This window comes from Podarcis bocagei (genome assembly GCF_964188305.1).
Source record: "Podarcis bocagei genome assembly, chromosome: 5".
NCBI lineage: Eukaryota > Metazoa > Chordata > Lepidosauria > Squamata > Lacertidae > Podarcis > Podarcis bocagei.
The window spans coordinates 8,548,371-8,573,981 of record NC_138129.1 but is presented as its reverse complement, the minus strand read 5'-3'; the positions used below and the strand labels follow the sequence as shown (position 1 = coordinate 8,573,981).

Below are 25,611 nucleotides of genomic sequence, written 5' to 3'. Positions count from 1 at the left end.
AAACTACAACTCCCAGGATTCCTTGGGAGAAGCCAACAGAATGCTGAGGGTGTTACCATTTTTTCGAGTCCAAGGCCACGTTCACACAATGCACTTAAAGCAGGCAACCCCAAACTCGGTCCTCCAGCTGCTTTGGGACTACAATTCCCATCATCCCTGACCACTGGTCCTGTTAGCTGTGGATGATGGGAGTTGTAGTCCTAAAACAGCTGGAAGGCCGAGTTGGGGGGATGCCTGACTTAAAGTGTATGGTGCTCCATGCCCATCCCCGAAAAAAACCAAGATATCATGGGAATTGTAGTTTACCCCCACCATTCCGAGCACCTTTAACGAACTACATTTCCCAGACGTCTTTGGGGGGGGAGCCTAGTTCTTTTCATTTGTGGTTATTAACAGAAGCTGCAGTCGTGGTTTCCTTCCCAATTTCGCAAGTAACGTTGCGCGCAAACGGCGTTTCTCCTATTGTTCGCTCGAAAAAGGCGAGGAGGGCAGACGCCGCAGCCCAGCCCGTGTGTTTCACCCCGATTAGCTCACCCGACCCTCCTCTCCGCCCCGTTTTGGGGATGGAGGCGTCACCTGAGCTGACGTAGCCAGGCTGGCTGACCCTATATAAAGCGCCGCAGCGGCAGTCCCAGCCTTTAAATCCATATACGCCTCTGTGTTTTTTTGTGGACGTGGAGTGTACTCCCAAAATCTCCTTTGCAAATGGGCTCCGTCGCCTAGCGTTTACTCCCCTGAGCCAGGTCACCTGTGGTCTGAAGCCGCTGGGATTTTGCTGAGCGAAGCCTTAAGTCTTAAAGGTAAAAAAAAACCTTTTCCCTCTCTCTTCCTTTTCTTTCTCTGGCCGCCATGTATCAATGCTCTTCTCGCTCGAAGATCTGTGAGCTTCCGCTGTTTAATTTTTTTTAAAAAAAGCATATTCATCTTGGGGCATGAACGCTGCGCGCAATTGCGTGGATTTAAATCACTTGCATGCTGTTTTTATTTATTTCACCCCCCCACCCCACCGACAATTCAATCTGCTGAAGCCTGGGGGGAAAAACAATTCAGAGGGAAGCTTCGCTGGTTTACCTTTGGGGGTTTTGTAATTTATTTTTATTTGAAAGCTAGTAACACGCCTGCTTAAGGGCCGTCTGATTTTTAAACCTCTGACAAGTAAAAGGTGGGCTGGAGTGGGGTGGGGGGAAGCTTAGGTTTGTAATTTCGCCAAGCACACTTTGCTGGAGAGGCTCTGTTCGAAGCGACTCAGAAAACCCCACTGAGGCCAATGCGACTTGCTCGCATGCAAGCGGCGCTTAATTAGGTTTGCAACAGAAGAAGCCCTTATTGGAGGCGGCGGCGAGACGTAGTTCGGAGCAGGCTGTTAAAAGGGCTGGAGAAGTTGTGAAATTGGAAAACACCGATCTGTGTTGGCTAAAGCCAGCGCCTCGGGTTATGGCGGGCTTGCTCGACTGCTGCGGGGGGGGGGGCGACCTTTGCTTTATAGCCCCTGCCAACTTTTAAAATGTGTTGATGTGCTGAAAAGTGGGAGGAATGTGCGGGTTTCGATCTTTCAAGCAGTTAAGGGAATCGCTTCGAGAAGGGGGAGATTTGTTTTGGTAAACCGCAAGGGCGTGATTGTTTTTACCGTACTTCCTGACGGTGAATCCGCTGCGAACAAAGAGTGAACGTTCTACTCGCTTGATGAACGTTCCATTCCCGGGTTTCAACGTTCCATCCCCGGGTCTCAACGTTCCATCCCCGGGTTTCAACGTTCCATTCGGGTCTCCGCCCTTTCTCGCGGCTTGCAGACCACCGCCTTAGCCAGACCCGGGGGGGGGGCAGCGTTGACTGGAAACCTTTTAATTTTATTACCTGTAACCCAGTTGCCACCACTCGGGCGGTAGTTTTCTTTGCGTTTTCTCTCCCCCTGGTGGGACTTAAATATTTATCCGTCCGCTCCTTTCCAATCCGCCGCCTTTCGCTGGCTGACAGCTGTGCAGCAGTCCTGCCCCTGCATGTGGTGGCTTTGTGGCCATATTGGCCGGGAGCAAACGCTCGGGGCCCCCACGCCAAAATTCGGCTCATTGTACGAGCTTTTGCATAATTTTTTATACATCTGTTCCCCCCCACACACCCTCGCTTCCTCCTCCGTCCTCCGAAATGCTGTTTCGGCACGCAAAAGCGACACGCGCCCCGCTTGTGTCTTTCGACTGCAGAGGCTGGGGGTTGAGGAAGGAGGTTTCTATATGTGTAGGTTGCAACAAGCCAGTTCAGTCCGGATTTTGGCTGCTTGGCTGTGGAAGACTTCCCCCACCCGCTAAACGCGCACACGCGCACACAAGAGATATGAGAACATTCTGTAGAAAGGCACAAAGGAACGGGGGAATCTGTCCATCCACACTCCAGAGTCAATTGAACGTGGTGTTGAGGTCCCTCTACCCAGCAAAAATCTCAATTATTTTACTTGAAGTAGAGGGAAGTTTAGCGTGTGCTTCTGGCTCGGAGTGCATTTTTGTAGCCCAGAATCTCTTTCCACTTGAAAGGAACTAGGAATGCGCGAGTCTGTTCTGACAAAAGAGAGAGGAGAGTGTGTGTGTGTGTGTGTGTGTAAACTGGTATAAACCAGATCTCTGATTTCCTGTTGGTGGTTTTGACTCATTTAATGCCATGTGTCCTCTGCTTTTTACCAAAACAATAGACTAATAATGTTCCATGTTAGTCTCTTGCTTTGAAGTCTCTTGCCTGGTTGATAGTTTAGTGTGGTAACATGCAAAAAACCCTAAAGTTAAAAAGGGGGGTCAAAATAAAGGAGATTTCTACTCTTGAGTAGAGAATGGCTTTTGTTGGCTTAAGAGAAGTTTTGGTTATTCAAATCAACGTCTTGGACCCCAGTGGGGCTTCTTAATGGCCAAGGTCACAAGGAGAGACTTGACCCCTTGCCCAAATGGTGCACCCCCTTTTTAACTTAGAAAAAATAGAAACCTCACATCTATATAATTAATAAAATCCGCAACGCAACAAAACATTGTTCTCTACAAGTGAGGGAATAATGCTGTTTTAGTCCTATGGAAAAAGTAAATCCCTGCATTTTGGGGAAGGGGGGGCTAAGGGGGTGCCAAAATAAAGTTTTTAAACTTACTATCTCTGTCCACAGGGAACATGTTAGTCTGATTTGAGTGAGCCCTCCATGTAGAAAAAACTTTGGCTGGGGCTGTTGGGAGTTGTAGTCCAGGCATAGGCAAACTCAACCCTCCAGATGTTTTGGGACTACAACTCCCATCACCCCTAGCTAACAGGACCAGTGGTCAGGGATGATGGGAGTTGTAGTACCAAAAACATCTGGAGGGCCGAGTTTGCCTATCCCTGTTGTAGTCCAACAAGGTTGGGAAAGTGGTTCTAATGAGTGAAATTATATTGAAATATTACATTCTAGCACTGGTCATATTTACATTATAGGCTTCCAGAAGAATAACGTCACATCAACACCATAAAGCACATGGCTTCTCCCCAGAGATTGTTGGGAACTGTAGTTCTCCCCACAGAGCTACAATTTCCCGCACCCTTAACAAACTACAACTCCCAGGATTCTTGGGGGGAAGCCATGTGGTTTAAATGTGTGGTGTGGCTGAGTCTCCACTTTCTCCACTAAATGCAAACTGGTAAATTGAGGCAGCATGGGGTATTACTACAAAAATCCTACCATCACCACATCCTTGAGTTAGATTCAGGGCCTGAGCTTGAATCCAAGCTTGAAATGTTCAAATGTTTTTTATACGATGCAAGCCAGCCAAGATTACCAAATGGAGTGCTGTTTTCTGTTTTATACATAGCAGGCTAATTTTTCTCCTGAGTTGCCCAGTGTGTTTTGACTGTTCCTGTTAGATAGTCCAGACCTGATGAAAAGGTTGCTAGGAACTGGGAGCTCCTGCCTTTTGGAGAAGAAAAAAAAAGTTAGCCAAATACTAAATACAGACAAAAGTGTCAGTTTAATTCTGAACCCAAAATATTGATTGGCAAATTCAAAATGTCATGTAAAACTCACCTCTGCTGCTTCTTGGTCTTGTTCCCTCTTCCCCCATGTTATTTGCACTTTGCGGCTGATCGTTCCTTCTGCTTGCTTCTGGGCTCAGGCAGAAAACGTGGATAAATTTTTATTATTTATTGAATTTATATACCGCCCTGTACCCTAGGGTCTCAGGGTGGTTAACAGAATAAAATCAAGATAGAAAACCACAAGATAGTAAGGTAAAGGTAAAGGGACCCCTGACCATTAGGTCCAGTCGTGGCCAACTCTGGGGTTGCGGCACTCATCTCGCTTTATTGGCCAAGGGAGCCGGCGTACAGCTTCCGGGTCATGTGGCCAGCATGACTAAGCCGCTTCTGGAGAACCAGAGCAGCGCACGGACCCGTTTACCTTCCCGCCAGAGTGGTACCTATTTATCTACTTGCACTTTGACGTGCTTTCAAACTGCTAGGTTGGCAGGAGAAGGGAGAGCTCACCCCGTAGCGGGGATTCGAACCGCCGACCTTCTGATCAGCAAGTCCTGTGGTTTAACCCACAGTGCCACCCGCGTCCTGCAAAACTACAAGACACCTAATAACAATAAAACTGCAGACCAATAGCAGAGGTTTTGGTAAAAGGTACAAATGCAGAGCCAAGCCAAACTGACAACTGTTTCTTCCCTCACGGAAGTTGGATTACAGGCAGCTTACTTCTTCCCCCAGCATTTGGCTGTTGTGAGCCTGTCTGCTTTGAGAGGCTTGGCTGTGCCAAGCGTTCTGGAGTTTCGCTTCAGTCTCTGCCCACGTGCCACCTCCAACAACGCTTGCAGTTTTGTTGTGGAATGTGCTGCCGCAGCATGAAACCTCTGGCGAGCGCTCCTGAAAAGGCTGCTCAAAGAGGTTCTTGTGTAACAAACCAGCTTCGAGAAAACCATGCCATGCAGAACTGGAGGCAGGGACCCTGCTCATGCGCTATAGACCAGTAAAGACCCGGTTTACCCCATGCCCTGCAAACTTGGTGGGCAGACAGATCAGATCACTCACTGAGCAGCCTGGAACGAATATTGCCATGCCCTCCTCTGTGCTGCGTTTCTGATTTAGGTGCAAACTTAACCCGCACTCCTCCAGCCAGTTAGCAATGCTGGGATGTGGTGAAATGTTCAGTGCCCTCCAGGGATGTGGAACGTCTGATGCTCCCGATTTTGTTGAGCGCCTGCTCTCCCGTCAGTCCCAGCCAGCGTGGTCAGGGCAGATGGGAGTTGTAGTCTAGCTGCAAGCAGAGGACCACAGGTTCTCGGTGCCCACCTGGCTCACATGGTTTGAGCAGACAGCTTCTTGCATCTTGAGGAGAGCTCACACAGGTGGTCTTTGCATGGTGGGTGGGTGGCGCTGTGGGTTAAACCACAGAGCCTAGGACTTGCCGATCAGAAGGTCGGCGGTTCGAATCCCCGCGACAGGGTGAGCTCCCGTTGCTCAGTCCCAGCTCCTGCCCACCTAGCAGTTCGAAAGCACATCAAAGTGCAAGTAGATAAATAGGTACTACTCTGGTGGTAAGGTAAACGGCATTTCCGTGCTCTGCTCTGGTTCTCCAGAAGTGGCTTAGTCATGCTGGCCACATGACCCAGAAGCTGTATGCCGGCTCCCTCGGCCAATAAAGCGAGATGAGCGCCGCAACCCCAGAGTCGGTCACGACTGGACCTAATGGTCAGGGGTCCATTTTGGGTAAAGGTGTCATGTGGCCAGCACAGAGCAGCGCACGGAAACGCCATTTACCTTCCTGCTGGAACGGTACCTATTTATCTACTTGCACTTTGACGTGCTTTCAAACTGCTAGGTTGGCAGGAGCAGGGACCGAACAACGGGAGCTCACCCCGTCACGGGGATTCGAACCGCCGACCTTCTCATCGGCAAGTCCTAGGCTCTGTGGTTTAACCCACAGCGCCACCCACTTTTACCTATAGCCACTGATGCCTTTTGAAAAGCATGGGAGTGAATCTTGCCCTTTAAAGCGGCCTGGCCTGGGACTGAGGGGAATTGTAACCCCAAAAAGGCAGAGGGCACCAGGTTGGTTGGCATCTCTCTGTCTCGGGAAGCAACGGAGGAGTGCGCCTTTGGGGGTGAGCTCAAGATGTTGGATGGTTTCAGCGCCTGCTGTGGCTGTAGAGACTGATAGGGGAGAGACAGGTTTTGTTGCAGCTGGGGCAGAGGAAGGCGTCCGATTGTGCTGCTGTGTTTCTTTCTGCACCAGGTTACAGTCTCTATTACAGCTACTCTCGTTTTGTCTCCCAGGGTTTACAACTTGCACAAGAACGAAGACAAAGAAACATGGCAGCAATCCCGTCAAGCGGCTCCCTTGTGGCAACCCATGACTACTACCGAAGTAAGAACGGGGAAGGGGTGCGAGTTGCGCGGAGAAAGGCCCAGAGTGAGCCCTTGGCGTCTCCAGGACCTTTGGTTGTGGGGCTGGGAAAGACTTTCGCTTTATGCCTCGTAGGAGTCAGTGCTGTAGGTCTAGATCAGGGTTTCCCAGACTCAAGTCTCCAGCTGTTGGTTTTTGTTTTTTTTTTTTTTTTTGACTACAACTCCCATCATCCCTAGCTAGCAGGACCCAGTGGTCAGGGATGATGGGAATTGTAGTCCCAAAGCAGCTGGACTACTCTGATGCAGGGGTCAGCAAACTTTTTCAACAGGGGGCCAGCCCACTGTTCCTCTGACCTTGTGGGGGGGCTGGACTATATATTTTTTTGGGGGGGTGAATGCATTCCTATGCCCCACAAATAACCCAGAGATGCATTTTCAGTAAAAGGGCACATTCTACTCATGTAAAAACACGTTGATTCCCGGACCGTCCGGAGGCCGATTTAGAAGGCGATTGGGTCGGATCCGGCCCGCGGGCCTTAGTTTGCCTACCCATGCTATAATGGTTAGGGTGTTGGACTATGACCGGGGAGACCAGAGTTCGAATCCCCACTCAGCCATAAAGCTCCCTAGCAGACCTTGGACTAGTCACTGCAGCTTAGCCTAACATACCTCGCAGGGTCGTTGTGAGGTTGGGGGGGGGGGAGAACCATGTACGCCAGCCACCTTGAGCTCCTTAGATGATAAAGGTGATATATCAATGTAATTGATGATGATGATGATAATAATAATTAATAATAAATAATTAAATAATTAATAATAATAATAATAAAGGTGGGGAATGAAGTAAAATTAAAGCTGAATAAAAAGAGGGGGGAATAATATGCACAAATAACACTACAATGGTACCTCAGGTTACAGACGCTTCAGGTTACAGACTCCGCTAACCCAGAAATAGTACCTTGGGTTAAGAACTTTGCTTCAGCATGAGAACAGAAATCGCGCAGCGGTGGTGCAAGGCCCCATTAGCTAAAGTGGTACCTCAGGTTAAGAACAGTTTCAGGTTAAGAACGGACCTCCAGAACGTATTAAGTTCTTAACCCGAGGTACCACTGTAATGATAACAGTAAATCACCATCGGATCATGTAAAGGACCTTTTTATCGTGTTAGAATAATAATAATAAAAGACCCCTGTTGGTGGGCTATTTTATTGCAAAGCCATGATGCTGTGGGCACCCTGGCTCTTTCTTAATAGCCCCCCAGCGCCCAGAAATGGATAGAGGCTGGCTAGAAAATACTATCCTTGCATTCACCACAATCGTGCACAGATAGCTTGTGGAAGTGGGCAGGCGTTCCTGTGACTTGCACTGGAGTGAGTCTGGAGCAGGGAACAAATCAGTGATGGCCAAACTTGGCCCTTCAGCTGTTTTGGGACTACGATTCCCATCATCCCTGACCACTGGTCCTGTTAGCTAGGGATGATGGGAGTTGTAGTCTCCAAACAGCTGGAGGGCCAAGTTTGGCCCTCACTGGAATAAATGAAGGGAGAAGAAGACATCTGCATGCCTCCTTCTCCAAACCTCTCTGGGTGTCTTGAATTACGCTGCTCAGCACCCACCTCGCCCGGGGCCTCGAGCTCGCGGGGGCCGCTTCTCAATTCCAACACCCCCCCCAATGTTTTATTCCCTTCAAGGGAACCTTACTTAATGTTAGTGCAGAGGAAAAAGGCATTGCATTGGAGCCGAGCCCCCATAAAAGGTCAGCTCCAACGGTACTGCAGCTAAACAAAGCCTGAGTTTGTTGGACAGGAGGATGAATGTCGTCCTTTGTCTCTCTCTGGGCTCCGAGCCCAGTGTGCTCTTCTAAAAGTGTAGCGGGGCTGGTGCTGCAGGAGAAACCAGTAAGGGAAAATGGCCTCCTTGGCTAGGTGGAGTCCCCTCTCTGCTCCAGTTCTGAGAAATGCAGTTCTTTAGCCAGCAAGAGTTTTGAGAGCAGCTGCTGTTTAGTTGTGCAAGCCAAACGCTCTGCAAATTTGCTATTTGTCGGCAGGCAGCGCTCCAAAGAGAGTTTCCCGTTGCTTTGACCATTGCTTCCAGTGGAAGTCCTTGCTAGAGACAAAAGTAGTGTCCGGTCTCTCCTTCCCAGTTTCAGAAGGTCTTCCCACGAAACACAGCACTGGGGTTGGAGCCACACCATACTTTTAATGCAGATTAAAAGCTCACAGCTCCTCTCAAAGAATTCTGGGAGCTGCCATTTACCCATTGCAGAACTACAATTCCCAGCACCCTCACGAAGCGGCTCTGACATGGATATTCACGCCGTGCAGGTTGGGAGTAGGACTGGGCAATATATTGATATATCATCCAAAAACGGGTTTGAAGTCGTTATCGTGATAAAAAGTGGAAAAAATGTGGAAAAAGCCGTGAAGCCAGATGATGCTTCTACGTAGCTCTGTCCTTATTTCAGACCTCGTGATACATTGGTATGTCATGAATACCTGGCGATATAGCACGATGTTGAAACCCAGATACGGCCCCGCCCTGGTTGGAAGAGAGCCAATGTGGTGTAATGGTTAAGAGCGGTAGACTCGTAATCTGGTGAACCCGGTTCGCTTCCCTGCTCGTCCACATGCAGCTGCTGGGTGACCTTGGGCTAGTCACACTTCTTTGAAGTCTCTCAGTCTCTCTCACCTCACATAGTGTTTCTTGTGAGGGAAGAAGGGAAAGGAGAATTTAAGCCGCTTTGAGAGTCCTTCGGGTAGTGATAAAGCAGGATATCAAATCCAAACTCCTCCTCCTCCATAGGGAGAGCTCTGCTGTGGTTTGTGTTATTCCTGCATTCAGCAGGAACTGTGGTGCATGGTGATCTAATGGGGCAAAAACATGTCTTGTCTTGCAGGGCGTCTGGGTTCCACTTCCAGCAACAGCTCCTGTGGAAGTGCAGAGTATGGGGAGGTCATCCCTCACCATCCAGGTCAGTATCTTTGCTTCTGAGGGTGTCAACTTTGTGGGGGACGGTCCCTGGGCTGCCTGCAGGCTCGTTTTAGGGTGCATATTTGGTTTCTCTGGAGCACTGGCTCGGACCGCGATGCCTTTCTCTTTGGCCTCTGCTCTTGACAGGTGTACAGGGATGCGGGAGGCGCTGTGGGTTAAACCACAGAGCCTAGGACTTGCCGATCAGAAGGTTGGCGGTTCGAATCCCTGCGACGGGGTGAGCTCCCGTTGCTTGGCCCCAGCTCCTGCCAACCTAGCAGTTCCAAAGCACGTCAAAGTGCAAGTAGATAAATAGGTACGGCTCTGGCGGGAAGGTAAACGGCGTTTCCGTGCACTGCTCTGGTTCGCCAGAAGCGGCTTAGTCATGCTGGCCACATGACCCGGAAGCTGTACGTCGGCTCCCTCGGCCAATAAAGTGAGATGAGCGCCGCAACCCCAGAGTCTGCCACGACTGGACCTAATGGTCAGGGGTCCCTTTACTTTTACCTTGACAGGTGTGGGAGCAGGGGTGGTTTTAGGGCAGTGCCACCAGGTGCCCAAGGACCACTTGCCCAGCTGTGGGGAAAGGGGCTGGCAAGTTCTGGCAAGGTCCTAGAGTCCTCCCCCCTCCTTCCTAAAGCAGGCAAGCTCTTGCTGGGCTTTGGGAAGGATGAAGGTGGGCTCTGGACCCTGCCAGAGCCTCATACCTGCTTCCCAGGCTTTGGGAAGGGCTGGAGAGGGCAGCAAATTTTGGTCTCGCGCAGAGCACCGTATCATCAGGGTCTGCCCTTGGTGGGAGTCCTGTGGCCAGGGGTGATGGAAGTTTTAATTCAACAACATCTGAAGGGCATGGCTTCCCCATCCTTGCAGTAAGTTCAGGGCTCTTGTGGAACTTGGGTTCTGGATACCTTAAGGACCGTCTGAGCTCTTGTATCTCAGATCAGTCTCTGACATCATATGGAGAAGGGCTGTTAGTTGAAGTTCAGCTGTCTTCCACTACAAGCCATGCATTTTGTGTCTCTGGTCCCATTCCTGCGGAACACTCTTCCAGTAGAGATTCATAAGGCATCCTTGCTTTTGCTCTTGCTGAAGACTTTTCCTGCCCACGGGCAAATGCTGCCATTTAAAACCTTTTGAGTAGCTAGCAATTTTAACGATTGCTTTTTTCCTGGTTTTATATTTTGTCATGTGCATATTGTTGTACAACACCCTGATTTTTATTTTTATATGTGTGTGTAGATAGATAGATAGATATGCTTCTATAAAATATTATTTTTAACTTTTATTAAATTTGTATGCTGCCTTTCATCCAAAGACTACAGGGTGGTTCACAACATAAAAATACAAAATGAAAACTCAACATACATAGTAAAACAATCCAATAGCCTCCCTCCCACAGACACATTTAAAAGTCCGTAGAATGTTCACCATGCCAAACGCCTGGTTGAAGAGAAACTGTTTTTGCCTGGTGCCTAAAGATATGTAACAAAGGCAGCAGGCAAGCCTCCCCAGGGAGAGCGTTCCACAAACGTGGAGCCACCACTAAAAAGGCCCTGTTCTCATCTTGCCACCCTCTGGACCTCTTGCGGAGGAGGCACACAAAGAAGGGTCTGAGATGATGGTCACAGGGTCCAGGTTTGTTCATATGGAGAGAGGCGGTCCTTGAGGTATTGCAGTCCTGAGCTGTTTAAAGCTTATCAGTCTAAACCAGCACTTTGAGTTGGGCCCAGAAATTAATTGGCAGCCTGTGCAGTCAGGCCAGAATTGATGAAATGTGCTCACACCGTCTTGTTTCGGTGAGCAATCTGTCTGCCAAATTCTCCACCAGCTGGAGCTTCTGAACATCGAAGAGGAGTCCCCATTTTCTGACTGTGACACTTGTGTCCATTCTCATAGGTCTCCCCAAGTCTGACCCTGGGCACTGGTGGGCCAGCTTCTTCTTTGGAAAGACTACCCACCCAGTCATGACAACTGTGTCGGAATCCCCAGAGAAGTAAGTGAAATTGTGCCGAGTTTGGAAATGTAATATCGTGTGTGTGTGTGTTTGGATCTGAAGTGGAGATCTTGGAAAATCGCAAACAGACGTGTCACTGGGATGGGAGATCTGGGAAGCTAATGTTTTCTCTGCCCCGCTGTTCTTCACTGATTCTGTAATTAGCTCGATCCTTGTTCTTCCTGTCTATATACTTCCTAAATGGGTAGATTAGTGTTTGGGTTAACTTTGGAAAATATTTAAGCGTTGCATTATATCTCCAAACATTGGCATATGGTCCTATGTGGGGATGGGTGGAGTGTGTGCAATGTAAAAGATTTGTATCTGTTATAGAATCAGAGTTGGCAGGGACCTCAGGGGTCATCTAGTCCAACCCTCTGCCATGCAAGAACCTCAACGAAAGCACCCGTGAGAGATGGCCATCTCAACTCTTCATTTAATCCACACCTGCTTTTCTGCATCCAAATAGCTGGGCGAGAGGGAAGAATTGCGTGCAGCGCAAGTTTCTAGTCCCCTGTGCAAGGCCATTTGTTTATTTGCCTTATAAAAACAAATCCCCAAGCAGAGTACAACAACAACAACAACAACAACAAAAATGTGTAATACACACTAAAATTAAGCAAATGACTGAAAGCAAATGGTAACAGTAATAAATCAATAATAACAAAAAGCATACACTCTTTGCACATTAAACTCACAGAGTTTATCCCTGGTCAGGCCAGCATAGGCAATTTCTGGAGAGAGAGAGGATATTGGGTAGATATAATTCAGATTTAGTGGGTTTGGGCTTCTGAGTAAGCACATTTAGGATTGCTCTGTACGCTTTCAGGGGAAGTGGGCTACCATATTGCTTAATTGGTAGAGTGTGAGACTCCTAATCTCAGGGTCCTGAGTTCGAGTTTCACGTTGGCCCAAGTATTCCTGCATTGCAGGCGGTTGGACCAGATGATCCTCGTAGTTCCGACTCTACAGTTCTGTGATTCTTGAGTGATGATACTGCAGTTCTGACCCTCCGATCTCTCTCTCCCCTCCCTCCCCTTTGACCTTCCAGCTCAGGCACTTTCCAGGTGGCGAACGGCATGATCACATGTGGCCTGGCTCAGGACGTGATGAGGAAGCGCCACGCCAGCGAGCCCAGCAAACCGAACGCGGGTCCCACCGCGTGAGGAGGCTGGCTCCCCCTGGCCAGACGCTTCTGACTTGAACGCTAGGAGGCAGAGCCCATTTTCCACTCCCCTTCCCCGTAGAGTAGGGCAGGCTGCTTCGAGTACTCCTTAGACGTAGGTTTTTATAAAAGCAAGAAACGGCAACTAAAAAGGAAAAAAAAAAAAGAGAAATCTTCTGTACCATCCTTTTCTACAACTTTCATTTTCTTTTCTTTTTTTGGTGCAGCTACGTCTTCTAACCCCTCCCTCCCCACCCAACGAAGCCTTGTTTAACACTTCATTCTTGTTTTGTACTCGTCTGATGGAAACTAATAAATCCTGAGCAGCCTTTTAAACCGCTTCCTTGTGGTTTTGTACACTTGCGAACAGGAGGCGCAAGTTATTTCTTGCCCGAAGAACTTTAATAAGAATAATTTTATTTGTATACCGTCACTCTGCCACTCTGGGCAGCTCCCAACAAGATATTAAAAACACAGTACAGCATCATACATTTAAAAGCTTCCCTGTACAGTGTTGCCTTGTTATTAAGTGTTAGTGCAGGAAACATGGTTTGACCTCTACATTTGAGAGGGACTGTAGTACAGGAGGCATCACAAGGGGTTAAAGACCCGCTGCTATTTGTGAACTCTGAAAACATGAGGGGCTTCTGTATCAAAGGAATTGTGTGCAAGTTTGTTACGTCACAGAAACAACCGACCTCTCCAAAGTCAGGGAGCGAACCAAGGACCCAAACATCTGTGTGCAAAGCAGATGTTCTTCCATGGAGCTAAGGCCCCACTCTTGCAGTGCAAACTTCTCCCATTTTGGTTTCAAGTAATTAGGATGGGTAGACTTACTATTCCAGAAATCCTCCCGGAAAAGAACTATTCTTTAGTGCTCATTCAGAGCTAGCAGGAACCTGGGTTTTCCCCCAGATTGCCATTTGTTCTGATGTGTCACTAGAGAGCGGGTTTTTCCTTGGAAAGGAGCAGGGCAAGGGGGAAACTCCTTGGACCCATACTTAGAAAGTGTGGGTCAAGCTGCCAGGTCTTGTGCTTTCTAGGCACAGCACATGCGGAAATGTGGTTGAACCCTGTATTTTTATATACAGTGGTGCCTCGCAAGACGAAAAGAATCCATTCTGTGATTCTCTTCGTCTAGCGGTTTTTTCTTCTTGCGAAGCAAGCCCATTGACGGATTAGCGCTATTAGCGGCTTTTAGCGGTTTATCTGGTGATCGGATCAGCTGATAAGCGGCTTAGCGGCTTAGAAAACGGGGAGGGGGAACCAACAGGAACTCGCAAGACATTGCCATCTTGCGAAGCAAGCCCATAGGAAATTCGTTTTGCGAAGCACCTCCAAAATGGAAAACTCTTTCGTCTTGCGAGGCATTCGTCTTGCGGGGTACCACTGTATGTGTGTGTGTGCCTTAAGCCACCCAGAGTGGCTGGGGAAACCCCGCCAGATGGGCGGGGTATAAGTAATAAAATCATCCAGTTCAACGAGGCAATAGTGAGATAATCCAGGTATAAAGGTAAAGGCTAAAGGGACCCCTGACTATTGGGTCCAATCGTGGCCGACTCAGGTTGCGGCGCTCATCTCGCTTTATTGGCCGAGGGAGCCGGCATACAGCTTCCAGGTCATGTGGCCAGCATGACTAAGCTGCTTCTGGCGAACCAGAGCAGCTTACGGAAACACCATTTACCTTCCTGCGGGAGCGGTACCTATTTATCTACTTTTACTTTGACGTGTTTTCGAACTGCTAGGTTTGCAGGAGCTGGGACTGAGAAGTGGGAGCTCACCCCGTCGGGGGTTTGAACCGCCGACCTTCTGATCGGCAAGTACTAGGCTCTGGTTTAACCCACAGCGCCGCCCGTGTCCCAATCCAGGTATACATGAAACAAAAAACCCTTTTTGCTTCCATTTGCCCAGATTTCTCATCTGTCTCCAGCCATGACCCAGAGGCATTTGAGGAGGGGGTCCGTTTGCGGCTTTTAACTTTCCAAAGTTAACGGCCTGCATTGCTGGTTTAGCTTCACCAAACACTGGCTTCTGTGCACAACTTACTCAGCCCTGAAACATCCAGCTTTCCCTTCACCTGTTTTTATCCTGCTGTCTTGAAGCATTTTAACACAGTGAAATTGACAGAGGCGTTCTTGTCCGAGACCCAAAAAGTACCACATTGAGATCTTAAGTTTCCATCAAACCTCAATTCTACAAGTTCCGCTTGTTTTATTACAGAGGCAAGGGGCATTTACCCCCACACCACCCAAGGGCCACATTTCCTACTGGGCAACTTTCTGGGGGCCATATACTATGGGTGTGCAGGGCCCAGTGGCAAAAGTGAGCTGAGCAACGGATGCGAATTTTACCTTTCTACTGCACGTTAGTTTCTACACAAACACACTACAGCATGGGTAGGCAAACTAAGGCCCGGGGGCCGGATCCAGCCAATCGCCTTCTAAATCCAGCGTGTTTTTATATGAGTAGAATGTGCTTTTATTTAAAATGCATCTCTGGGTTATTTGTGGGGCATAGGATTTTGTTCTCCCCCCCAAAAAAAAATATAGTTCAGCCCACCACATGGTCTGAGGGACAGTGGACTGGCCCCCTTCTGAAAAAGTTTTCTGATGCCTATACTACAGTCTTCCATCAGACAAGCAAGAGGTTATCCCAAGAATTCAGGGGTCCATTCCAGCCAGGAAGAAACACCTACCGTGGTGCAAACCAGAACCAGAAGGGTGAGGCCTGGGGAGATTTCTGAGGGCCAGACAAGAAGGCTTGGAGGGCCACTTTCAGCTCCCTGCCGCAAGCCTGATTTTCCCACGCCTCTGTTCCATTAGGAGTCTGTTTGGCACCTCTCATTCATTGCACATGTAGATTGCGGTGATCCACTAGAGTAAGGTTGCCAGACGTCCCCGTTTCCCGATTTACAAACCAGTCCCCTGACAAAATCCACTGAATTCGACTGAAGTTGAAAAGTGTCCCGGGATTCATTGAAAAAATCTGGGAGCTTTAGAGAGAGGCAGATGGATGTTCCCTGGAGAAAAAGTGGAGCAGCAGCTGCTCCTGTTGCAAATTTGGAGCATTCCAAAACCACAGGGAAAGGAGGCGGCATCCATTCTGGTGTGTTTACAGCTGCCGTGTGCGTTGCCATCTGCAACAGGCCTCTGCCTGTTTCTGTGCTTTCAAGTCTTGCATCGCTTTTCCTGCATAAGCCTTTAGAAAGACGGCCATTGCTTTGACTTTTCGGAAACATCCGCCCCTCAAAGATCCTGCCCAGCCGCTCCCACCCTGCTACCACATTTGCACATTAACAGGGCCGGGGATATGCTCTGTGGTTTAACGGCTAAAATAGCGGTGATACAACTAGCTCTTTCTCAGGAGTATCGGTTGTCAAAAGTACTTCTTTGCCAGCTAAAAAGCAGTCATTTGCTACAGTGAAAATCAGGACACGGAACTGCTTGGGCTCGCTTGACAGGTACGAGCTAAAGTTACCCATAGGAACACTGGAAGCTGCCTTATGCAGAATCAGGCCCTTGGTCCATCCAGCCCAGCTCTCACTCAGCCATCTAATCACCACATAGATAAGACTCAGACAGCACCCACAGTCAGGCAGGAGCGGAAGAAGCGAAGAGCAGTTTCTGCCCCCTCCTTTCAGGAGATTCTCGCAGTGGGAGGGAGTGAAAATATCAACATTGCCCCCATGGAAAGGCAGATCAGGAGGTCTTGCCGGCATCATTCTGTCACCTGCAAGAGAAAAACAGGTGAGCAGGACGCCAGGGGTGCCAGCTTCTCTCACAGGTGAAGCAGGGCATCTCTAACAACAGGTGGGCCTTTGAGAAAGCCTTACCTGCTGAATGCCGTAACAATTTGGACCTTTGCGCCCATTTCATATGTTACTTGTGCAAAAATACATCTCCCCTCCTCTGGACCCTTGGCCCCAACAGTCACCCCCCCCCCAAAAAAAAAGATGGAAAGAACCCAGAGATTGGTTTGAAAACCAACCGAATGAGACCAAATGGAGAAAAACCACTATCCTCCTTACCCAGTGGCCTCTCTCTGGTGTCCAGCGGAGCCCGAGGTCTGCACTGGCTACAAGTCTTCAATGATGATGTCATCTGGATGGAAGAGAATGAAAATGAGAGTCAGTCCGGTCGCTGCCCTCCCAGGCCAGGTTGGAAAGGCCTGCCAGGCAGGGGAGCAGGTCCTGCAGGACTCCCAGCAGGAAAACCGGGGAGGCAAGGACCTTAAAGCAAACAAGGGACAAGGGAGTTTGCTGTTTCCAAGGTGTGGGGCTTACCTTCTTTGGGTCTCCGCTGGAAGCATGTCAGGTGTGGCTAAATTACTGTCATCTGTGTTGTAAACAAAAATATGCCCTTTTCCCTTATGGGGTATCCAAGAGCCCATATAGAGTCCTTACATAGGTTCCCTATTGATAGGAGAGAATAACAGAGGCCAACCAGAGAATATTGAGAAGCAAAGCAGCTAGTAAGCTTGATCTTTTTTGATCTGTTGCAACAGGGTGCTCCCCTCACCCGCAGGAGAGAGGAGGGACCCAGAAAAATGGTGTGCAAGGCCTTATAAAGACTTTTGAAATTGCCACCCTGTAGATCAAGACCACCCCCAGAAACATCATACATACATCACAGAAGGGGTGTAACCTAAGACCACCCCTCAGATACATCACACCTACATCACAGAAAAGGCGGTCTAAAACAGAAATTTAAATGTTGTTTTTCTCTTGTCCTCGTTTATCTCCTGTCTGGCAGATTACTTGATTGGATTTCCTGGGTAGCCTGGCCAGTCTTTTGTAGTGATAAATACTTAGTTCCTGGGCCATGTCACAGGCTCACACCCTATTCAGACACAGACATACCCTTAAGACAGGATTTGTGAAGGAAAAGACAATGGGGAGGCTTTTCCATTTTGACCTTGCAGAGAAAACATTTGCTCAGTTTAGGAATCAAAATGGCTTCAGGTCGGTCTTCCTGTGCTGATCTATGTACGTGCGGTTATGAACATTACCATATATCTAAGACCTCAAAATTCCTATCACATCTGCAAAGAAAAATCCGGGTCAGGTGATACCACGAAATCCACCCTGAATGGGTGCAAGAGAACACAGAAGCAGCCCCAAGCCAAGAACCACGGGCCTCTCTCTGCCTTGGGCCCAATCCCTTGCCCCAGAGGAACTCCCTGGGCCCTGCAGCCTCCTGGGCAGAGGTGGAAGGCAGCAGCAGCAGGAAAGGGGGCAGGAAAAGCCTCTGGCCTCATCCTGGCCCCCAGGGACGCACAGCACATCATCTGCGTTAAAAGTCGCTGGGGAGGGGTCGACATGCAGAGGGCAGGGAGTCCAGCTGGCCAGCCCCAGCTGGGCAGTCTCATTCTAGCAGTCCCGCTGCAAAGACCCATCGGCCTCTGCTCCGAGGTAAATCAGAGACCCGGGCTTCAAAGCCAGGGCACACTATCAGCAGATCAAACTGCACGCACAGAATAGGCTTGAGGCTTGTGAAAGCATACTACAACTACAGATTTATTAATTATAAATCAGGACAAAGAAACATGTCGCCTCTCTCTCGTCGTCTTCGCAGAGAGAACGGGAAAAACTAAAGCTATACACAACGGAAGTTCCCAGCAAGCTGTGCTGGAATGTAAACAGACACGTGACACACAATTCCACACACCTGCTCCTTAAGGTGGAATAGAAATCTCAACAGGTTGTGCTCTTGGGGGGATGGAAGCAACCGCAGAAACGAAGAGAAGAAGGTGAGGTACTTACTCTGAGTTGGGGGAGATCTCTGCGCCACAGCCGCTAGCTCCTGAGCCTCCCCAGTTTCGCCAAGCGTGTGTCCTTGGAGGTCCTGCGGGAACAAAGAGCGTCTTAGTTGGGGCCAAAGCAGCAGGGCAGGCTCAAGGGCCTCAGCCCTGAGCAAGTTGGGGGGGAGCACATATGGGCCACCAGGACACTTACACTGAGAAGCTGGAGGAGGGTGCCAGAATTGGGGGCTTCCATCCGGAGACTCCCCAGCAGGAGCCGGAAGTGCCGCTTCAGTTCCTGTGGGAAAAGAGAGGAAAGAAGTTGAGTGATGGGAAGATGCAGCGCCGGGGTGCAAATATCCACCCAGTGCCCCCAAATTACCACGGATAGTGCTGGGGTGGCTGTAGCTGCCACCGGGGGGGGGGCAACATTCCTCCATGCCGCTGCGGGAAAGCAACCCCCGCAGAGGCTTGGGAGGGAAGCTGCACGCCCGCCCGCCAGCCTTATTGTTGGTGGGGTGCAGCTGGCAGGCGTGCAGGGAAAGGGGAGGCCGCTGGCAAAGCCGTGCAGCTCCCCACTTGCTGGGGCGCCCCTGAGAGGCTGGCACCCTGGCGCAACGCACCACTAAGCCCTATGGGGAAGAAGAAGAAGAAGAAGAAGAAGAAGAAGAAGAAGAAGAAGAAGAAGAAGAAGAAGAAGAGGAGGAGGAGGAGGAGGAGGAGTTTGGATTTGATATCCCGCTTTATCACTACCCTAAGGAGTCTCAAAGCGGCTAACAATCTCCTTTCCCTTCCTCCCCCACAACAAACACTCTGTAAGGTGAGTGAGGCTGAGAGACTTCAGAAAAGTGTGACCAGCCCAAGGTCACCCAGCAGCTGCATGTGGAGGAGCGGAGACGCGAACCCGGTTCACCAGATTACGAGTCTACCGCTCTTAACCACTACACCATGCTAGCTCCCTGGAAGAGGCCCTGAGTATCATCTAGTTCAACGGCCTGCAATGCAGGAATATGCAGCTGTTCCATACGGCGATCGAACCTGCAACCTTGGCGTTTGTCAGCACCATGCTCTAGCCAATTGAGCTGTTTCACAACACAACATGGTAGCTTTCATCAGGGACGCGGACTTATAAAAAATATTGGGGGGGGCCCAGGAAAGCTCATGAATAATAAATAAGCTCATGAATATGCAAATAAGTGGTGCCGCCTCCTCGTGAGCGAATAGGGGAGAGCGTGCTGCGCCTATTAATCAGCTCCGGAACAGCTGATATGCGGGAAACGTGGGGCTAGCCGGAGAAGAGAGGGCGAGCCCCCTCCGCTCCGGCCCTAAATAGGGCAAGCCACGCCCCCCCGGGTGGCCCTCCGGTCGGGATTCCCCTGTTCTCGCGGGGGCTGAAACCGCCAGGAGGAAGGAAATTCCCCCCGGCAGTGCCTTGGCAGTGGCGGTGGTGCTGCGAAGCAGCGAGGCAGGAGCCCCCGCCCCCGGGGATTCCCTAATCTCGCGGAGGACGGCCGGGGCTCTCCAACTAGGGCGCGCGGCTGGCTGGCTGGCTGGCTGGCGAGGGAGCAGGTGGGGAGGAGGCGGGGGACGGCGGTGGCGCTCTGCTGGAAGGGCGCCCAAGATTATTGGGGGGGGGCTGAGCCCCCCCCAAAATTTTTTTGAGGGGGCTCGAGCCCCCTCAGGCCCCATGGAGTCGGCGCCTATGGCTTTCATGCTCACGGTATCTGCTCCACCCACCCCACACCTCTGCCCAGGCAGAAGACCTCATGCCACCAGCTCCTGAAGGGACCATCAGTGGCCTGGGAGAACTGTTGGGGCCCCTGCCCCTGCACACACTTTCCCTGGGACTACTCGGTTCCCCAGATTATGAGTCTACCGCTCTTAACCACTACACCACACTGGTTCTGGTGCTGCATGTGTGTGTGTGTGAAGAAGAAAGAGCCGTGCAAAGGGAAGTCCGGACAAAGGACATACCTCTCTGTCCTCCTCCTTTCGTGCGCCCCCAAGAACAGCCTCCAGAGGCCTGTGAAGGATGGCACTGAGCATATCACCGCTGAACTTTGGCCTCATGATACTGCAGAGATGAAGGGGAGCAGGTTAGTGTTACGGAAAAGGAGCAATGCGGCAGCGAGCTGCAGCTGGCTGGAAAGCAAAACATGATGAGAATGTTGGGACTGTACCGTGGGAACAAAGGGACAGTCTATTCACAGTGTTTAGCACCGGAATTAGTTCAGAGTGTAATTTGACCTGGACAGGAAGTACAGGAGGTGGAGTTTGTCTCTCTGCTGTTGGAGTCTGAAGAGAGTAGACGTGTTTCTCTGTAATGCTGCAAAGACAGAAATAAAGGCATGTAAATACATTTCTGTCTATCTCTTTCCCCTGCCTTGGGGGGAAGAGTGGTGTGTTCTTCTCACGTTTGAGGAGGATCGCCGATTGTGACCTAGCCTGAATCCTGCTCGGGAATGCAGACAGGGAGGTCAACCGGGATTCAAGCCCGGTGCCTGGAGAGTGGCCAGTTTCTTCTGATAAGGCTTGATTTCCTAACAGTTAGACACTGCCTCCTCCCAGTCCCCCTTGTCCCCTTCTCCCTCCTGCCTCCTCTTCCCAACCACCTGGAGCTCCCCCTGGAGTTCTGCCCCCCCAACTGCATCCATCCCAAGGACCCCACTCACCTCAGCTGGATGAGGGCCACCAAGGCCACGGCCAGGGTCAGGGGGCCATCCCTGAAGTTCTCCAAGGGCCCCAAGATGTCCTGGAAGAGAACAGAGGAGGGAGGTCAGCTCTTTCCAGGGGCCTCCGGAGGACGGCTCCGACCCCCAAGACCCAGCTTGGCTTTCCAAGGGAATGGCAACCCCTTCCCCAAAGCCCCTCCCTCCCCCACCTCCCTGTGGGGGTCCCTCACGCCACCCATCACTCACCAGAATGGCTTGGGCCGTCTCCTGCTTGGAGCACTTCAGGGTTCGGAGCCCCCTGAGCTCAGCTGCCTGGCACTCTTTCATCACCCCCAGGAGGTACCGCTGTTCGTCCTCCGGCAGCTGAAATACAAAAGTCAGGCTGTCAGTCCTTGATGGGGGGGGGGCTTCTCTGCATCTGAGAGGGCAGAGTGGGGGGCAAAATAGCCCAGGCAATGGGGAGATACCCACCCCTGGCGAAGGGATGTGGAACCTCAGCAGAATAATAATAATAATAATAATAATAATAATAATAATAATAATAATAATAATAGAAGAATCATAGAGTTGGAAGAGACCCCAAGGGCCATCGAGTCCAACCCCCTGCCAAGCAGGAAACACCATCAGAGCACTCCTGACATATGGTTGTCAAGCCTCTGCTTAAAGACCTCCAAAGGAGGAGACTCCAGCACACTCCTTGGCAGCAAATTCCACTGTCAAACAGCTCTTACTGTCAGGAAGTTCTTCCTAATGTTTAGGTGGAATCTTCTTTCTTGTAGTTTGGATCCATTGCTCTGTGTCCGCTTCTCTGGAGCAGCCGAAAACAACCTTTCTCCCTCCTCTATGTGACATCCTTTTATATATTTGAACATGGCTATCATATCACCCCTTAACCTCCTCTTCTCCAGGCTAAACATGCCCAGCTCCCTTAGCCGTTCCTCATAAGGCATCGTTTCCAGGCCTTTGACCATTTTGGTTGCCCTCCTCTGGACACGTTCCAGTTTGTCAGTGTCCTTCTTGAACTGTGGTGCCCAGAACTGGACACAGTACTCCAGGTGAGGTCTGACCAGAGCAGAATACAGTGGCACTATTACTTCCCTTGATCTAGATGCTATACTCCTATTGATGCAGCCCAGAATTGCATTGGCTCTTTTAGCTATTATTATATAATAATATTATTATTATATAATAATAATAATAATTTATTTATATCCCGCCCTCCCCTGCCGAAGCTGGGCTCAGAGTGGCTAAGAACAATAAAAGTAACAATAAAAGTAACACAGCATTCTAAAGTCAATTCATTTTAAAATCAGTTCAAAACCCAATTAATGGCAACCATTGGGCCAGAGTTCTGTGAGGATTGCCAAAGGAGGGGGTCAGACTGTGCCTTGGCCAAAGGCCTGGTGGAACAGCTCTGGCTTGCAGGCCCTGTGGAAAAATGTCAAGTCCCGCAGGGCCCTGGTCTCTTGTGACAGAGCGTTCCACTAAGTTGGGGCCACAGCCAAAAAAGCCCTGGCTCTGGTTGAGAGCAGCCTAACCTCCCTGTGGCCCGGGACCTCCAAGATGTTTTTGTTTGCAGACCGTAAGGCCATCCTGGTCTCTGAGGGCCAGACAGGTCGCCATCTCAAGGACAAGCGTGGATCCAACCTCCATGGACTGGGGACTTGGCCAGGACAAGAGGGGGGGTGTAATAAATGAAAATCTGCCCTTATTCACTTATGGGGGACACAAGAACCCTTATAGAGTCCTTTGTAGGTTCTCCATCGATCGGAGAAAATAACAGAGGCCCACCAGAGAATATTGAGAAGCAAAGCAGCTCGTAAGCCTGATCTTTATCGATCTGTTGCAACAGGGTGCCCCCTTCACACGCAGGAAAGGAGGAGGACCCAGAACCCAGGTGTGCCCGCCCTTGTATAGACATTTTAAATTGCCCACCCTGGAGTCCAAGACCACCCCCAGAAACATCATACATATATCACAGAAGTGGTGTAGCTCAAGACCACCCCCCAGACACATCGTATCTACAGCACAGAAAGGGTGGTCTACAACAGAAATCTGAGTGCGTTGTTTACCTCCTGTCTGGCAGGTTACCTGTTAATCCTTACTTGATTGGATACCCTGGGGAGGCTGGCCAGTCTTTTGTAGTGACAAAAGTGGCCAGTCTTTTGTAGTTACTCAATGGGTGTAAGGTGGAGGTCAAGGGAGGGACAGGGGCAAATCTGAGACTCAGGTTTCCACCAGAAAAACCCACCCAGTTTGTGACACAGATGTGATGTGTGTATGCCGTTTTATTAAAAGGTGCAGGTAAAATTGACCTTTTTCTGCTTCTTCCAGTTGGCAGTTGAAAGTCCTGTTGCAACAGTTCATTGAATAAGGAGCCAAGACTCTGCAGGGGACCCCAGGACTCACCCCCCCCCAAGGAGACGAAGAGATAGGAAGGAATGCTACTTACAGCCTGCCCATTTCTGCCAAGAAAAGTTCCCAAACTCCTCTCTAAACTAGTTAACTATCTAAAATGCCCACCCAAGCCTAACTGTCACCCTAACCCCAACCCCCAGCCCTAACCCTACACCTAACCCTAACTACTCCTCTATAAACAAAATAAATATATACAGAATCTATACAGAATAGGCCCAAATGTGCACTAAATAGAAATGTAAAATAAAAAATAAAGAACAAAAAGTAAAATAAAACTGTTAAAATAAACCAAATCAAAAGAAATCAAAGTAATAAATCAATCAAAATCAAAATAAGAAACTGGAAAAATAACAGCAAACCAAACTCCTCTCCTAATCGCCACCAACCGCCACCAACTGCCACTAACTCCTCTTTCTCTACTCGCCTCACTACTAACCCACAGTAGCTGCCTGCAAGTGGGTGGCTTTTAAAGGAGAAGCAAGAGAGGTCACAAAGGAGGGCGGGTCCTGGTCACCGTGGCAACCCCCCCACACCTGAGCCCACCTGGCCCCTCCCAAGAGGGGAGGCTCCTCTCTCAGAACTCAGAATCTTCCTTTCATCTCCTTCTTCCCAAAGGGAGACCATCCCCACATCCTTCCAGGCAGGCTAGGGGTCTCCATAGCGCAGGATTGGACCATCTGCTTGGCGTGCACGTCTTCCGTCGTGGGCTGCATCTCGGGGGGGGGGCTGACTGTGGGATGTAAACACAGGAGCAGTCAATGACAACATTCCTAGAGTGTACATGTTAGAAACATGGAGAGGGATGTCTGTCCAGCAAGCAGGTAAACTTCCTGGGGACGGACTTCCTCCACATGTGACCAGAGGTGGGTGTGGCCTCACCTGTGCAGGTAATGACAAAAAGCACAGGGCAGGCAGCCATCTCTCTCTCTCTGCCATCACCTTTCGAAGAAGCAGGATGCCCTCTTGGCTCTCAGCCAAGAGAGGAGAGGCCTATCTTCCTATAAGATAGATTCTAAGTGTATTTTACCTTTTTTAAGCCTGTCTGCCATCTGGGATCATACTGTGAACAGATCGTGAGTAAACTCTTTTATACTTTTATAAAGACTGTGTTGTGTCTTGTATTTTAAGAGGGAACAAAGGGGAAATTACCAGAGTAATTATTATAGAGGTTCTAGCGAACCTGTGCACACGTTACCGTTGCGAACTTAAAGGGGAATGTCTATAAACTCTGCTGATATTTTGGAAACTTGTTAGCACAAGTTGGACAAGGATATAATTAGTCAATATATCCTCTCCTGCACCCCAGAACATTCCAACAAAGGGTTAGTGGGCCCAGTATTGCATATTTCTGCGTATTTTTGAAGGATTGCATTGGATTGTGATTTTGAGTTGAGTAGTATTTTTCTGAGTTAACTTCCTGGTAAGCACATGGTCCTTTGTTCCATTGTGCAGTGGGGATTAAGCAACCCCCCCCCTTCCCTCAGAGTTCACAGTGACCCAAGGCAGTGAAGAATTGTTTTGTTTTTTGAGATTTTTGAGATTTTGATTTTAAAATTTTGAGAAATTTTGAAATTTTGAAGAATTTTCAAATTTTGGATTTTAAGATGGCTAGAGCAGCTTTTGATAGTGATGCAAAGCTTGGAATGCCTGTGCTGAATGAGTACAATTTCATGCACTGGAAGCAGCGCTTGATAGCATGTTTAGATTATAAGCATATTTTGGAAGCTTTAAAACCTCAGCCCACAGGATCGACTGAGGAAGATTTAGCCAAGATAAGTGCTTGGAAACGCATGAACAGCGAAGCTAGACACATAATTTTGAGTGGACTTCGTGATGAGCAGCTATCATTAATAAATAGTACAGATGATGCATCTCAAATCTTAAGAGATATTGAGCGCGTGTATGGAGAATCTAGCATAAACAGTTTCAGAAACTTGGTGTGTAAATTAACCAGATTGAGGATGAATTCAAAAGAGGAATTCACAGAGCACATCAACAAGTTTACTGAGATTATTCAAAGAATTGATCTGACTCCCAAAGCTTTTGATGAGGACACAAAGATAGCATTTTTGTTATCATCACTTGGACCACGCTTTAGCGCATTTGTAAGTTTGATGGATCATAGACAAGGTCTGACTTTTAAAGACTTGATTGGTTATTTAAAAGAAGAATGCAGAGATAGAGGTGAATCTCCAGTGAGAAATGCTAGAAGCAAGGACAGCAGTTATGCATCTAGGCAATGTACAAAGTCCAAAGAGATGCCTAAGAAAGTGATTTGCTTCAATTGTAACAAAGAAGGACACATTGCA

At 49.3% G+C, this 25,611-nt stretch overlaps 1 protein-coding gene and 2 long non-coding RNA genes across 4 annotated transcripts in view; 1 reads left to right on the top strand and 2 right to left on the bottom strand.

Moving 5' to 3' along the window:
* Positions 1 to 632: 632 nt before the first annotated feature.
* PPDPF (pancreatic progenitor cell differentiation and proliferation factor) lies at positions 633 to 12,809 on the top strand. The gene is made up of 5 exons (XM_081196816.1): positions 633 to 800; positions 6,274 to 6,364; positions 9,242 to 9,316; positions 11,212 to 11,308; positions 12,360 to 12,809. The coding sequence occupies exons 2-5, from the start codon at positions 6,310 to 6,312 to the stop codon at positions 12,472 to 12,474; spliced, it is 342 nt and encodes a 113-aa protein (XP_081052942.1). The 5' UTR covers positions 633 to 800; positions 6,274 to 6,309; the 3' UTR covers positions 12,475 to 12,809.
* The window catches only part of LOC308588460, a 29,102-nt gene continuing 16,067 nt past the window's right edge, over positions 12,577 to 25,611 (bottom strand). The window contains exon 2 of the long non-coding RNA XR_014008789.1: positions 12,577 to 12,991. This is a non-coding gene — a long non-coding RNA (uncharacterized lncRNA). The remainder of the gene's footprint in view (positions 12,992 to 25,611) is intronic.
* Positions 14,927 to 18,266, bottom strand: LOC308588376. 2 transcript variants are annotated; one of them, XR_014008673.1, is made up of 4 exons: positions 18,235 to 18,266; positions 16,756 to 16,807; positions 16,501 to 16,573; positions 14,927 to 16,202 (listed from the first exon to the last, which is right to left on the bottom strand). It is a non-coding gene; the product is annotated as an uncharacterized lncRNA (long non-coding RNA). The 2 variants fall into 2 exon arrangements; XR_014008672.1 differs by having other exon boundaries at positions 14,927 to 16,573.

What these genes read in the sequence shown, in the direction of transcription:
- PPDPF (XM_081196816.1), top strand. Translation starts at nt 6,310, where the DNA reads ATGGCAGCAATCCCGTCAAGCGGCTCCCTTGTGGCAACCCATGACTAC. An exon ending in AACCCATGACTACTACCGAA is followed by an intron (nt 6,365 to 9,241) that starts GTAAGAACGGGG and finishes CTTGTCTTGCAG; the next exon opens with GGCGTCTGGGTTCCACTTCC. An exon ending in GTGTCGGAATCCCCAGAGAA is followed by an intron (nt 11,309 to 12,359) that starts GTAAGTGAAATT and finishes TTGACCTTCCAG; the next exon opens with CTCAGGCACTTTCCAGGTGG.